The sequence below is a fragment of the Ptychodera flava genome, chromosome 14 (genome assembly GCF_041260155.1).
Source record: "Ptychodera flava strain L36383 chromosome 14, AS_Pfla_20210202, whole genome shotgun sequence".
Taxonomy (NCBI): Eukaryota; Metazoa; Hemichordata; class Enteropneusta; family Ptychoderidae; genus Ptychodera; species Ptychodera flava.
In genome coordinates, this window is record NC_091941.1 from 16120903 (window position 1) to 16132131 (window position 11229).

General features: G+C 39.0%; 3 protein-coding genes across 3 annotated transcripts in view; 1 reads left to right on the forward strand and 2 right to left on the reverse strand.

Annotated features, from left to right (window-relative positions):
- Positions 1 to 11229, reverse strand: part of LOC139150657 (homeobox protein prophet of Pit-1-like) — a 44977-nt gene that overhangs the window by 12739 nt on the left and 21009 nt on the right. The gene's annotated exons all lie outside the window — the stretch shown is intronic.
- On the forward strand, positions 2681 to 3826 carry LOC139150544 (homeobox protein SIX2-like). Its single transcript, XM_070722981.1, has 2 exons — positions 2681 to 2866; positions 3218 to 3826. Exons 1-2 carry the CDS (start codon positions 2681 to 2683, stop codon positions 3668 to 3670), a joined length of 639 nt encoding a protein of 212 aa, XP_070579082.1. The 3' UTR covers positions 3671 to 3826.
- Positions 6350 to 8080, reverse strand: LOC139150655 (homeobox protein OTX1 A-like). The gene is made up of 3 exons (XM_070723087.1): positions 7783 to 8080; positions 7267 to 7463; positions 6350 to 6991 (listed from the first exon to the last, which is right to left on the reverse strand). Exons 2-3 carry the CDS (start codon positions 7450 to 7452, stop codon positions 6560 to 6562), a joined length of 618 nt encoding a protein of 205 aa, XP_070579188.1. The 5' UTR covers positions 7453 to 7463; positions 7783 to 8080; the 3' UTR covers positions 6350 to 6559.

Consider the following 11229-nt stretch of genomic DNA (forward strand, 5'->3'; position numbering starts at 1 on the left):
GTTCTATTATCTGTTTTCCCAGAAGATGGTCAGTGTTTACATATCTCGTAACAGTCTGTCGGCTTACCCTTTTGATCAAAAGAATTCGACTGTATTTAGTCGTCAGTGACTGCCGTATTTGTTTTACAGTAGTTCAGAACGTAAACGAGGTGATTATGGAACCATGTGCTTTTAACATGAATATTTCATGCCATTGCATTTACCTCGGTGTGGCACGCGACTTGGTTTAGGGTCTATGGTTTTTTTTTTTGACAACAGTTCCGCAAAGTGATCTGATAATTAGTGATTAAGTGTCACTTCTCAGATCATTTCAGGAAAACTCGTCGTTGTCTCTTTATATTCCAGAAAATTGTTAGAGCAAACTTGAAGACAACGGGAAAATGGTAAATTGAGACATGAACTCTTGAAAGATACACTGTTAATTACCTGTAAAATCACGGCAAGCCTGTAATTGGGGAAAATCTCTATTTTCCGTCAGTACTTTTAACTTTATAAGTGAAAAGTAAACTATAGCTAGTCGTTAGTTTCATCAAATCGAGTTCGTTGCAAATATTTGTCCAGCCGGAACTTGTAGTGTTCTAATATCATTTTGCTCATGTAGATCATGTGTTACTGTGAAAATGTCTCTGAAATCGTAGTGCTGTGTCCAATCAGTAATATCAAATTGAGAGTAGCGGTCGTATCGACTTTCACTATTCCCGAGATGTACTATAGCATTTATTTTGAGTGAAATCACTGTTTTCAAACTGCTACAGAAATGCAGTATCAGCTTTCACTTCTGATCCAGGTGTTTTCGCCGAAATTCAAAGTCGGATTGATTGCTTGATCAAAGGAGCCTATTGTTTTTGTGAATTGAGCATCCGATTGATAAGTTCTTCCCTTTTGTGTTTCACGTCAAATACCTGTCAGCGTACTATTTACCCGACTTGTTGAGAGGGCGGTACAGATCTATCAAACCAATCAAACGACTTGTTAATTGCACAGGATATACGCCAGAGAGCAAAGATTATCGTGTGACTGTGAAAAGGGAAAGTGTTGACCATAAGACGTTTTTAGCCTTACAATGGTTTATATTGACAAACATTTTTAAAAATATTAGACATGTTTGAAACGATAAAATCAGACAAGGTTGAAGTTGACGTACTGTGGTTCGTCCGATTTCTGTCGCAGTATCAGTGATTAAACATCGCTTATTCCTTGTACCGAAGAATGAAAACTACATTAGTCAAATGTTGCCTCACCACGATCATTCTTCTACTTAAGTACCAGTATACCTGCTATATCATCCACGTGACCATGGGTATACATCAGTCATATGACGCAGTAGAGATGACGGACATACAAAGTTCCATAGGCCTAAAGATTAATTGTCAGTATCTTTCATATAAGGATAAGCAGTTATTTCCTGTAGATCGTTACAATAAAATTAACTTTTTTTTCCCATAAGTGATTTACTATGTTTATAGATAGGTCCATAGAAGCGTAGAGTATTTGCTACGCATTTTCTAGATTAATTCAGTGATGTCACGTGAACCATACCTTGTCATGCATCATTGTTACAGCATGCGATATTGCCAGATTTCCCCTTGTTTGTCGGTCAACAAAGAAATAGCTTTTATCATTGGTTGACAAGTTTGTCACTTTCACGAACAATGGCGGATCATTGCTGTTTAGGAAAGGAAAGGGGGCCGAACATGACGCGGTCGACACATCTGATTTGTCAATCATGCCGTTGTCGCGGCAACGCTTTTGTTCAAAAGTCACTGTATCAGTAGAATAAAGTTGGCGGCAAAATCAAACGATGAGCATTCTGATAAATAGTGGCTCCGTGTTACCCTCGGCACACTCGTACAGCATCCGTTGAGAGTTGAACATCGTCCTGAGAGTCGCCAAACATCGTTTCTTTGGGTCAGTGTTTTGCCAGAGAACGCCATTCTATAGAAGTTCTCCAAGTGACAACAGAAGAATCAACTAGACTTATCCATAGTGCAACCGTCAACAGTTTCAGTAACAATAGATCTCATTTCACCATATCCAGGAAAGGTAAGTGTTTTCATGTACATAAAAATAGCTTGGGTACCAATCATATACCAGGCGCTACTGAATTTGAAGTTGTTTCCTTAAAGAAGCCAAACACATTTACTGAAAGTCAGCGAGAAGCGACTAACACCTCAGAGAGACCACAGACTCAACCTCTTCACGCGTCGCTCATTAAGGTAGAATGCGCCTCAGGGGTAGATATTCGGACTCTCAAACTTTTACAATTCTTATCTGATCTACAACTTGTGCAGGTTCATTTAAAAGCTCTTGCTTTAAGGAAACTTTTCCTCTTTAGTTTTTCGAAAATCATGAATTTTACTGTTATATAAAGTAAATATAGAGATAGCGGCCATTTTGAATTTCATATATCGGTAAATCTCTGGTAATTTGTTTCTTGGTACCAAACTTTGCACGGTGATCCCCGATTTTATTTTATTTTGAAAGCGAATGGTTGAAAAATTCCTTGAGGAAAGTTTGAGTAAAGTTTTTCACTTTCGAGGCGCATACTACCTTAAAAGCTAAGTTGGCGATGTCATAGATTTGCAAGACTGAAACACTGGCTTACCTCTTCGTAACGATATTTTACGATTTCGACAACTTATTTTAATATACCTTACCCAATCCAACAGATACAATGAAGATGACAGACGGGCATCGGTATTCGAAAACAGAAGCTGGGCAGCCATCTTGCTTTCGTGGTCCAGCGATTACGAAAGACAAAGTTGCTGCATTGTTGCAGGTTTATGACAACTACACCAAGTATCCCGACCCGACACAAATCAAACAAACGGCTGAACTGCTCGGTCTGACCGCAAAACAAGTACAGGTAAAAAAATTTCATGATTTTGCTGTTGTTTATAAAAGATAATGAACTAGTTTGTAACAAATTGTTTCAATGACCGGTAAAGTATATGGACCCATGCACGATGGACAACCAAACGGGATATTTGTTTAATACTTTCTCGCCTGTTACTCTCGCAAAGGGAATTCTAATTCCTGGAAATTTGAATTTTGGACGTACGAATTTCATCAATCGTAACCTTGAAAGGCTAGGATCTCCTCTTTATCCTTCTGACTGATGAAAAGCAAGTAGAGTAGATAAAACGTCAGTTGTCTTACTGTATGATGACTATATGCGGCAGCTTCAGCCTGTTTAACGTTTTCTTTTTTATTTCAGTGTTGGTTTAGAAATCGACGTGCACGAGAGCGACGACAGAGGAGGTATATGCAGTATCTGGAGCTGAGAGATACCCTTTTACAGCCATATTCGCCGTGTGTCAGCAGCCCACAGTCCATCCACAGTGATTCAACGATGAGTGCAACTCCCAGTGAATCCAACCAGTCCAGCTTTGAATTTCCCGGCATGCCCTGCGTGTTCAAGTCGTCACTCAATTCAGCACTGTCTCCGAGCTTACCCCCGTCTCCACCCGGTCACTTCGATCCCATCGAACCCTCCTACAACTTGACCTGGTCACCTGACGCCGTTGACTCCTGCTGGTGGGGACACGTTCCGTGTGTACCACTTCCATTCCATTGCGGTGTTATATGTGGTTTACCGAGATATGGTAACGGCTATTCAGCTGTTCCGCAGTTTCCAACTCCACCGCAGTCTCACAGATATCTTCCTTAGAACTGTCAGTAAATACGAGGAGCTATCGTGCAATTGTTTAGTGTTACTTGGTTTTCAATGTTAATGTTTTAAGTGTACAGTCAAAGATTTCATCATTTGTATGTAAATATTCCATTTTTTCACACTTATCTCTAGTTCTGCGAAGCCTGTACATGTCATTTTCCTGAGGTATAAATAAATAAAGCATATTGTCCGAATTATAAGGATCTTTGTAGCCATTGAGTTGTGGTTAGTCGAGAGAGAGAGTTGTGTGTGCGTTGATCGGTTTGGCTAAAAACGTCGACATCTAGGAAATATTTTAATGTGCATATATTTCTCCACACGCCTTTCACTGCCATGAGAATGAAGGAGAAAAGGACGAAAATAGTACCCCAGTCATTTGTTGTAACTTTGAATTTAGAGTACCCTTTAATTTAAAATATGTGGGTAGTATTACCTGACACGTGTGGTGTGCACAGTATGTTATACGACTATAATAAAGTTCGGATAAAATCAAGAAAAAGAAAGAAATGAAAGTCTAAAAGAGAAAACAAAAACAAAAAAAATTAAAACATTATCTTCTTTAGTTCCAAATCAAACGGACATGTAGTGGTCAACCTCAAATGCAGTTTCTCTGTGTGTGTTATGTCAAAATATTGTTGACGATTGAATTTTGTGATATACTGATACAACGTGATCCGACCGATCAACATATTGATGTATATCCGTCCTTTTCAAGGTAGTGTGGGCCTCGAAAGGGAAGACTTAAACTTTTGCTTTAACTTTCCCCAAGGAATCTTTTAGCGTTTCTTATTCAAAATTGAGAATAAAAATCGGGGGTCACCGTGCAAATTTTGGTTCTGGAGAAACAAACTATCCAAGATTTACCGATATTTGAAAATGGCCGCTATCCCTGTGTTAACACTATGGAGGAAAACAAACTTTTCGATTTTCGAAAAAGTAAGACGGTGAAAATGTTTCCTACACTAAGAGCTTCAAAATGAATCCCCACAAGCGTTTAGATCAGAAACGCATTGTCAAAGTTTGAGAGTCCAAATATCTGACCCCCGAAGCGCATTCTACCTTAAATTAACTCTATGTTGTCTGTAAACATACAATCATGGATTATTCTTCGTAAGTACATGTTCATGAAGAACTTACACCACAGAGTTACAAAGTTGCAAATACGGAAACGTTAGAATGCTTGTGACTTGCTTGACAGACTGCATCAGGGAGAACAATGACAAGGTCACTGTGTAATTAGCTTAATAGAGTTGTACCGCCTCCTCAACGATTTGAGAAACATCGATGACTTTTCCTGTCGTGTGAAAGTGTAACAAGAGTCCTTTGAAGAATGAGACTGAGTAGACTTTCATTGAATATATGTGACACGAGTTAACTTCGAGTCCCTTAAACATTTACTAATTGGTATCTATATTGCTCTGTGATAATAGATTCAACCAATCACTATTGACACAAAAGGTTACTGTCGCCAACTCTGCGAGAAAACAAACATATTACAGGCTTTGCCATTTTAGAAACTAGACAACTTGTATTTAACTTTTACATTTGAACTACCGTTTTGCGGCGAGAAAGTTGGAAGTATTAAAAAATACCTTAAAAAGTACCTTCATAACTGTCGCAGAAATTGCCAGAAGTCTTTGGATCGTATCCGATAGATAGGTATTTAGCAACGCATGACAGTATCGTTTCTGTGTGGAAAGGCATGCAGTGTTTTAATACAAATACTCACACAGAACCGTGAAAAGGCCGTGTTAACATGTACAATCAGCATGAATTTCTTGAAACGATCTGAGAAGGGACAGTTTACGAAATCTCAGACCATTTTAGAAAACTTGTACATGTCTACTCCCTTTTAAAGGCTCATTTTGTCAAAGAAAACAAAGTAGAACCGACATAAGCGTGATGAACTCTAACTAACCTTCTCAAAGCAGAACTTGGAATAGATCATGGATTTTCTTTTCTAATTTGTGCAAGTTTAAGGGTAAACAGTAGGGCGAACGCAGTTTAGGCCACGCCTACTTTTAGTAACCGAAAACCATTTTACCAACACTCTTAAACAAATGTACACGTGTGTTCACAACACTTCATCCACTTTATAACGGAACTTTTGTTTTTCTCCACAGAGTTAACACAGGGATGGCGGCCATTTGGATTTTAATATCGGTCAATCTCGGGTTATTTGTTTCTCTTGTACCAAAATTTGCACGGTGTGTGACAAAAATTTTATTCTTGATTTTGAAAGAGAATGGTCGATATATTCATTTAGGAAAGTTTGTGCAAAAGCTCAAGTTTGAACTTTCGAGGCGCATACTACCTTAACTGCTCACAACATTCAAATGAAAGCAAAGGACTCACATCACGTGGATAGTCAATATCAAGAAGACTTATGCGAGAACCGGCAATTTAGGACAACAGCTTTAAAAGGTATGAAATGACGCTCTATGGATAGTGATAAAGCTAATACAGGTTCCATGAGACAAATTTATGACCTCGATTTAACGAGATTCTTTGCCGATTCAAACGACGTTAGCTTGTACAATTAACGCCTACACCCCGATCGTTTATTTTTTCATCTGTGGCGAATTTAGCGTGTGATATTTATATACCGTCCAAAATTGAAGTTGGGTGAAAAGAACAGCAACAGACAACATGTTTATTATTTTTACATGTAATCGATTTATTGTGAAGTTACAATCGAACACTCGACATTGTCTATATTGCCTGCTGGTACGTAGAACATATAAACAAAAGAGGAAAACTACGATATAAATGAATAAAATATACAGTAACTTTACAAATAGCGATTAAATAACTTTAACCATAACAGATAAATATTCCAGTCCGCGTTAAGAAACTCATTGCCGGTAAATGACGTTACTGACAGTTCTAAGGAAGATATCTGTGAGACTGGGGTGGGGTTGGAAACTGCGGAACAGCTGAATAGCCGTTACCATATCTCCGTAAACCACAGATAACACCGCAATGGCATGAATGTGGTACACACGGAACGTGTCCCGGCCAGCAGGAGTCAACAGCGTCGGCTGACCAGGAGGGTTCGATGGGATAGGACGGAGACGGAGATAGGCTTGGAGATGGCGTTGAATAAGGTGATGACTGGAACATACATGGCATGTCGGGAAATTCAAAGCTGGGCTGGGCTGATTCAGAGGGCGTGCCCGGTGTTGACGATACATCGGAGGTCGTTGCATCACTGTTAACGGACGATGAACAAAGCTGGACGCGGGTATCTCTTAATTTCAGACGCTGCATGTATCTCCTCTGTCGCCGTTCCCGTGCACGTCGATCTCTAAACCAGAACTGAAACATAGAAATAAAATACCGTTTATAAGTGCTGACGATGTAATCTACGATAGGAGTATACTTACTATCACATTCGGTCTTTGACATCAGTGTATAGTTTGTGAGTTTTCTGACAGCGTAACCATGTACAAACAGATATGACAACACTTTTCAAGCAAAACGCCATCTGATGTTAGTTTTAATATATTCTACTCTCAGCACGTCGTTAAAGTACTAGTATTCCAAAAATGAAGTGCATTTCATGAGTGCTTACAGAAATTCACATTCCTTACCTGTACTTGTTTAGTGGTCATACCAAGCAATTCAACTGTTTTCTTGACTTGCGTCGGGTTGGGATACTTGGTGTAATCATCATAAACCGTAAGCAGTGCTTTCTCTCTAACTCTCATCAACGATGGACTACGGAAAAAAGATGGCTGCCAAGTCTTAATCTGCTGATAAAGATTCTTACTCGTCATCTTGACCGTACCTGTTCAAAAAAAGAGAGTTTTATTACATGTTAGACGGCTTGTAATGACCAAAACATTCACGGGGTCAGCGTTCTGTTTTCATCCTATATGAGGTATCTTATAGGTCGTATATTCCCAGGATATTTTAGCATAGCTTTGTAGGGGGCAAGTGACGAGTGTACTGGGTGATAAAGTGTAGTCGATTCGATTCAGTTTTCTGAACCAATTTGGCTTGTGGAAACTTCCCATTTCCCGTAACGAAAACGACTCGTTAAACCCTGTAACATCCCGGAAAAGTGTCTTTTTGTAACAAGCGATTTATTTGTATTTGCTACTTACCTTTCCTTAGAGTTGGTGAAGTGAGATCTGTCGTTACTGGACCTGTTGACAGTTGCACTGTAGATAGGTGTATAATTAATGTTTCTTACTGTTGTCACTGGAAGAACTACTCCGCTGGTCTTCAGTGATTGTTGGCCACGACTAACTGACTTCGACGTAAGGAAACGATGTTTGGCAACTCTGAAGACAATGTTCAACTCGCAACGGATGTTGTACAAATGTGCCGAGTAGACTCAGATCCACTATTTATCGAAGTGTGCATCTTTTGATTTTGCCGCCAAGTTTTGCTAAACGATGAGTGACTTTTGAAGTAAAGGTTGCCGCGACAAGAGAGTGATTGACACGTGACAGGTGTAAACAACGCGCGCCATTTTCAGATATCTTTCGGGATACCGCACGAAAGCAAGTCTGCGCTTTACAAACAGGCATGAAACGGTGTAATCCTTCAATGAAATTCGTGGAATCTAATGTTAGAGACCATAAACCAGGTGATTTCTGTCAAGAACGACGAGGAGAAAAAAAGACACAACACATGCCGTCACCGACAGATTGCATAACTTCTACCTTCCGACACGGTTAGAGTTGAGTAACCATGCTTACGTAGATGTTGCAATAGCGTACCGTGCATTCCTTCGGCCAAGGTCTTGCATTGATGGTCTATTTTTCAAACAATCACGACAGCTATTGCCTGACTTTGATCTTCAAGAATAATTTGAAATTATTTCTAGAACTCTTTACAGACAGTAAACTTTAATTTTTAAAATTGAATATTTCAGAACGGGTGGTATAGGCACCTTAACAGAACGTCAAACACATAGAGAAAACCCCATACTCGAAAATTACACTTCACCATATAGAAAATCGTGTTTCTACTTCTTCGGTCCAATCAAAATTACAATAAACAGGTAACATTGGTTCTGCCACGGCCACTCCTCTTCCACAACGCACAAACAAGCAAACTTGTACAACACCATTGCACGGAAGCTACCTTCCCTGAATCAAACTTATGTTTATAGCAACCGGTTTTTATATCAAGAAGTTTAAAATCACCGAAAAGCCAGCCAAGCCGGAACAGTGGTTGACGCTGCTCGTTTTCTGCGCCTTTGCGAGGTACCACGACAATGTCACTGATAAGCCGTACTGTAATGTCGTCCAACGCTTGTTCCGCCGTATTGTTTGACCGACAAATATCGATACCTGTGTTTTGAAAAGATTCATAACAGTGAGTCTTGGTATGTTGGAAAAGCATTCACTGGTGTAGTACACGTGCTGCGTGCTGCTGCAGACTTGTCAAACACATCGGTTATTTTTTTTTTAAGATGAAAACTAGTCAAAAGAGCTAAGGTGTCTGCCACTGTCTTCAATTTTAACACCAACAAAGACAATACAAAAACTTCTGGCGCTATGAAGACGTGAAGAGGGACTGTGGGCACCAGTAAAAAATCACTGAAACTTTCCTTTTCGCATATACGTGTTAGTCTTTCACAAAAAATCTTATTATGAAATGTGTTATTTTATTATCATTTTTATTTGTTATGTCCTCCTATCTTACAGGTCTTGCGAAATCCATCTTTATACGAAAGTACTGCGTTTTGCTTTCGATAAGCAATGGCCAATCAGAACATTAAGTTAGTTAAATCACAACTATTTTGACGATATATTTTTAGCCGTTCTCCGCGGGATTTTACACTTGAAAAGTAGATGCAACTGAAAATCGGTAAACCATCCACAGTTGCTTCGGTCTGAAAGCCAATGTGGCACGCGATTAGGTTTGTTCTGATAATGGAGGGAGCGTAAATGGGGCTTGTTGATGTTGACAAGTTCAGTCGGCAAGTTCCTTTGGAGTGGTTGGGAAGGTGATAATTGGTATCATTAACTGTGATAAACCTAGTCGATCAACACCGCCTTGTGAACATACCGGACAATTGATACATTAACAGTCACCATTCACGTAAACAATAAGAAGAGCTTGTCAATCTGTTTCTAAATTCGTGCAGAGTGACTACCTTACTTCATCATTCAAGTAGGGCTAGCATTGTTGAAATTTTCTAAAACAAACGAGTCGTCAACGCGACATGTTGACAGGGATCTACGGCAAAGTTCGATGAACTGATTGGGGAATTTAAATGATAATTTTTATCATTGATCAAATACTTATAGATCTACACCGCCTTCTGAACGCGTTAGACAATTGATATATAAACGAGTACATTCACAAAAATAAGGAAGCTTGTCAATCTCTTTCAAAACTTGTACAGCAGTAGTTTTCTTCCTTATGAATGGACAAATAATCTGACTGACCGTTTGTAAGAAGGTTAAATTCGAACAGTAAGTAGATGCATTGCTGTACTTCACTGGTGGACTCCCCTTCAGCAGATACTCAGAAAACGATAATGTGACATCTTATATTTGGTAAAGAGAAATTGGAATTTCTGTAAAGTAAAATCAACTTTTATACAACGCATGTAAACGATATACTAGTAACGTGTTAAAAATCTTTTGCTTAGGGAAAACGGTACTGTGTTTTGATGTCCGGCGAAAAGGTTATCGGTAATTATAGGAAGGTAAATCACAAAAACGATCTCAAAGTATGATACTTCATTTTGAGTATGATACGTCTAAAAAGATAAAACTACAAAGCGTGGTTTTCTCTAATTGCTGTCTCATCAATCACACTTTCTTGATCTATTATACTACACCATTGATAAAGTTAGTGCCAACATTTATCTACGCAACATTTTGGCTGACTTCGCTTTTACTCCGTTTGAACAGTGACAACGATGAGATTCATAAAGTTTCATTTGTTTAACGCGACGTTTTCGGCTTTTTCATAGCAGACTGTAACGTTCGGCAAGCCCTCGCATTGTACAAAGGAATATTGGCCGTTCACACATATCATGTCTATGATACGCTATTTGACTAGTTTGACAAACGGTATAGATGAAGTTTGTCAAGCATCATAACGAATAAGTAACACTTTTTGACTTGAAGGCCTTGGAAATGTTGAACCTTTTTGGAGTTGAGGGTCTTTCGATTTACAAGTAAAGCACTGGTCTTTTATGAAGAAGTCACTGAAATTGTATTAAACTATGGTAATTGATTGACTCAACCCTCACAGATAACTTATTAAAGGGACGGTATCTAATGCTTATAACTCTATGGCAAATATCAGTCCTATCATTGTTAGTCTAAAACTCACTGTTCCTGCCATTCTATAGACGCAAAAAAGACGATGCCTCAAAGCAATTAACTTTAGTTTTCCGATCAGTCAGCGAGTTATGGCATGACAGTTTTTACTCAACTAAAACCCATTATAAATCACAGGTTATTATCCTAAAGACACGGCGTCTATCATGTGACGCTTTCTTTCCTACATGTCCAGCATGGTTCGATACCTTTACAATATTAGGCTTTGAGAACAAACGGTGGACACGGACATTGAATCAT

What these genes read in the sequence shown, in the direction of transcription:
- LOC139150544 (XM_070722981.1), top strand. Translation starts at nt 2,681, where the DNA reads ATGACAGACGGGCATCGGTATTCGAAAACAGAAGCTGGGCAGCCATCT. An exon ending in TGACCGCAAAACAAGTACAG is followed by an intron (nt 2,867 to 3,217) that starts GTAAAAAAATTT and finishes TTTTTATTTCAG; the next exon opens with TGTTGGTTTAGAAATCGACG.
- LOC139150655 (XM_070723087.1), bottom strand. Translation starts at nt 7,452, where the DNA reads ATGACGAGTAAGAATCTTTATCAGCAGATTAAGACTTGGCAGCCATCT. An exon ending in TGACCACTAAACAAGTACAG is followed by an intron (nt 6,992 to 7,266) that starts GTAAGGAATGTG and finishes TCTATGTTTCAG; the next exon opens with TTCTGGTTTAGAGATCGACG.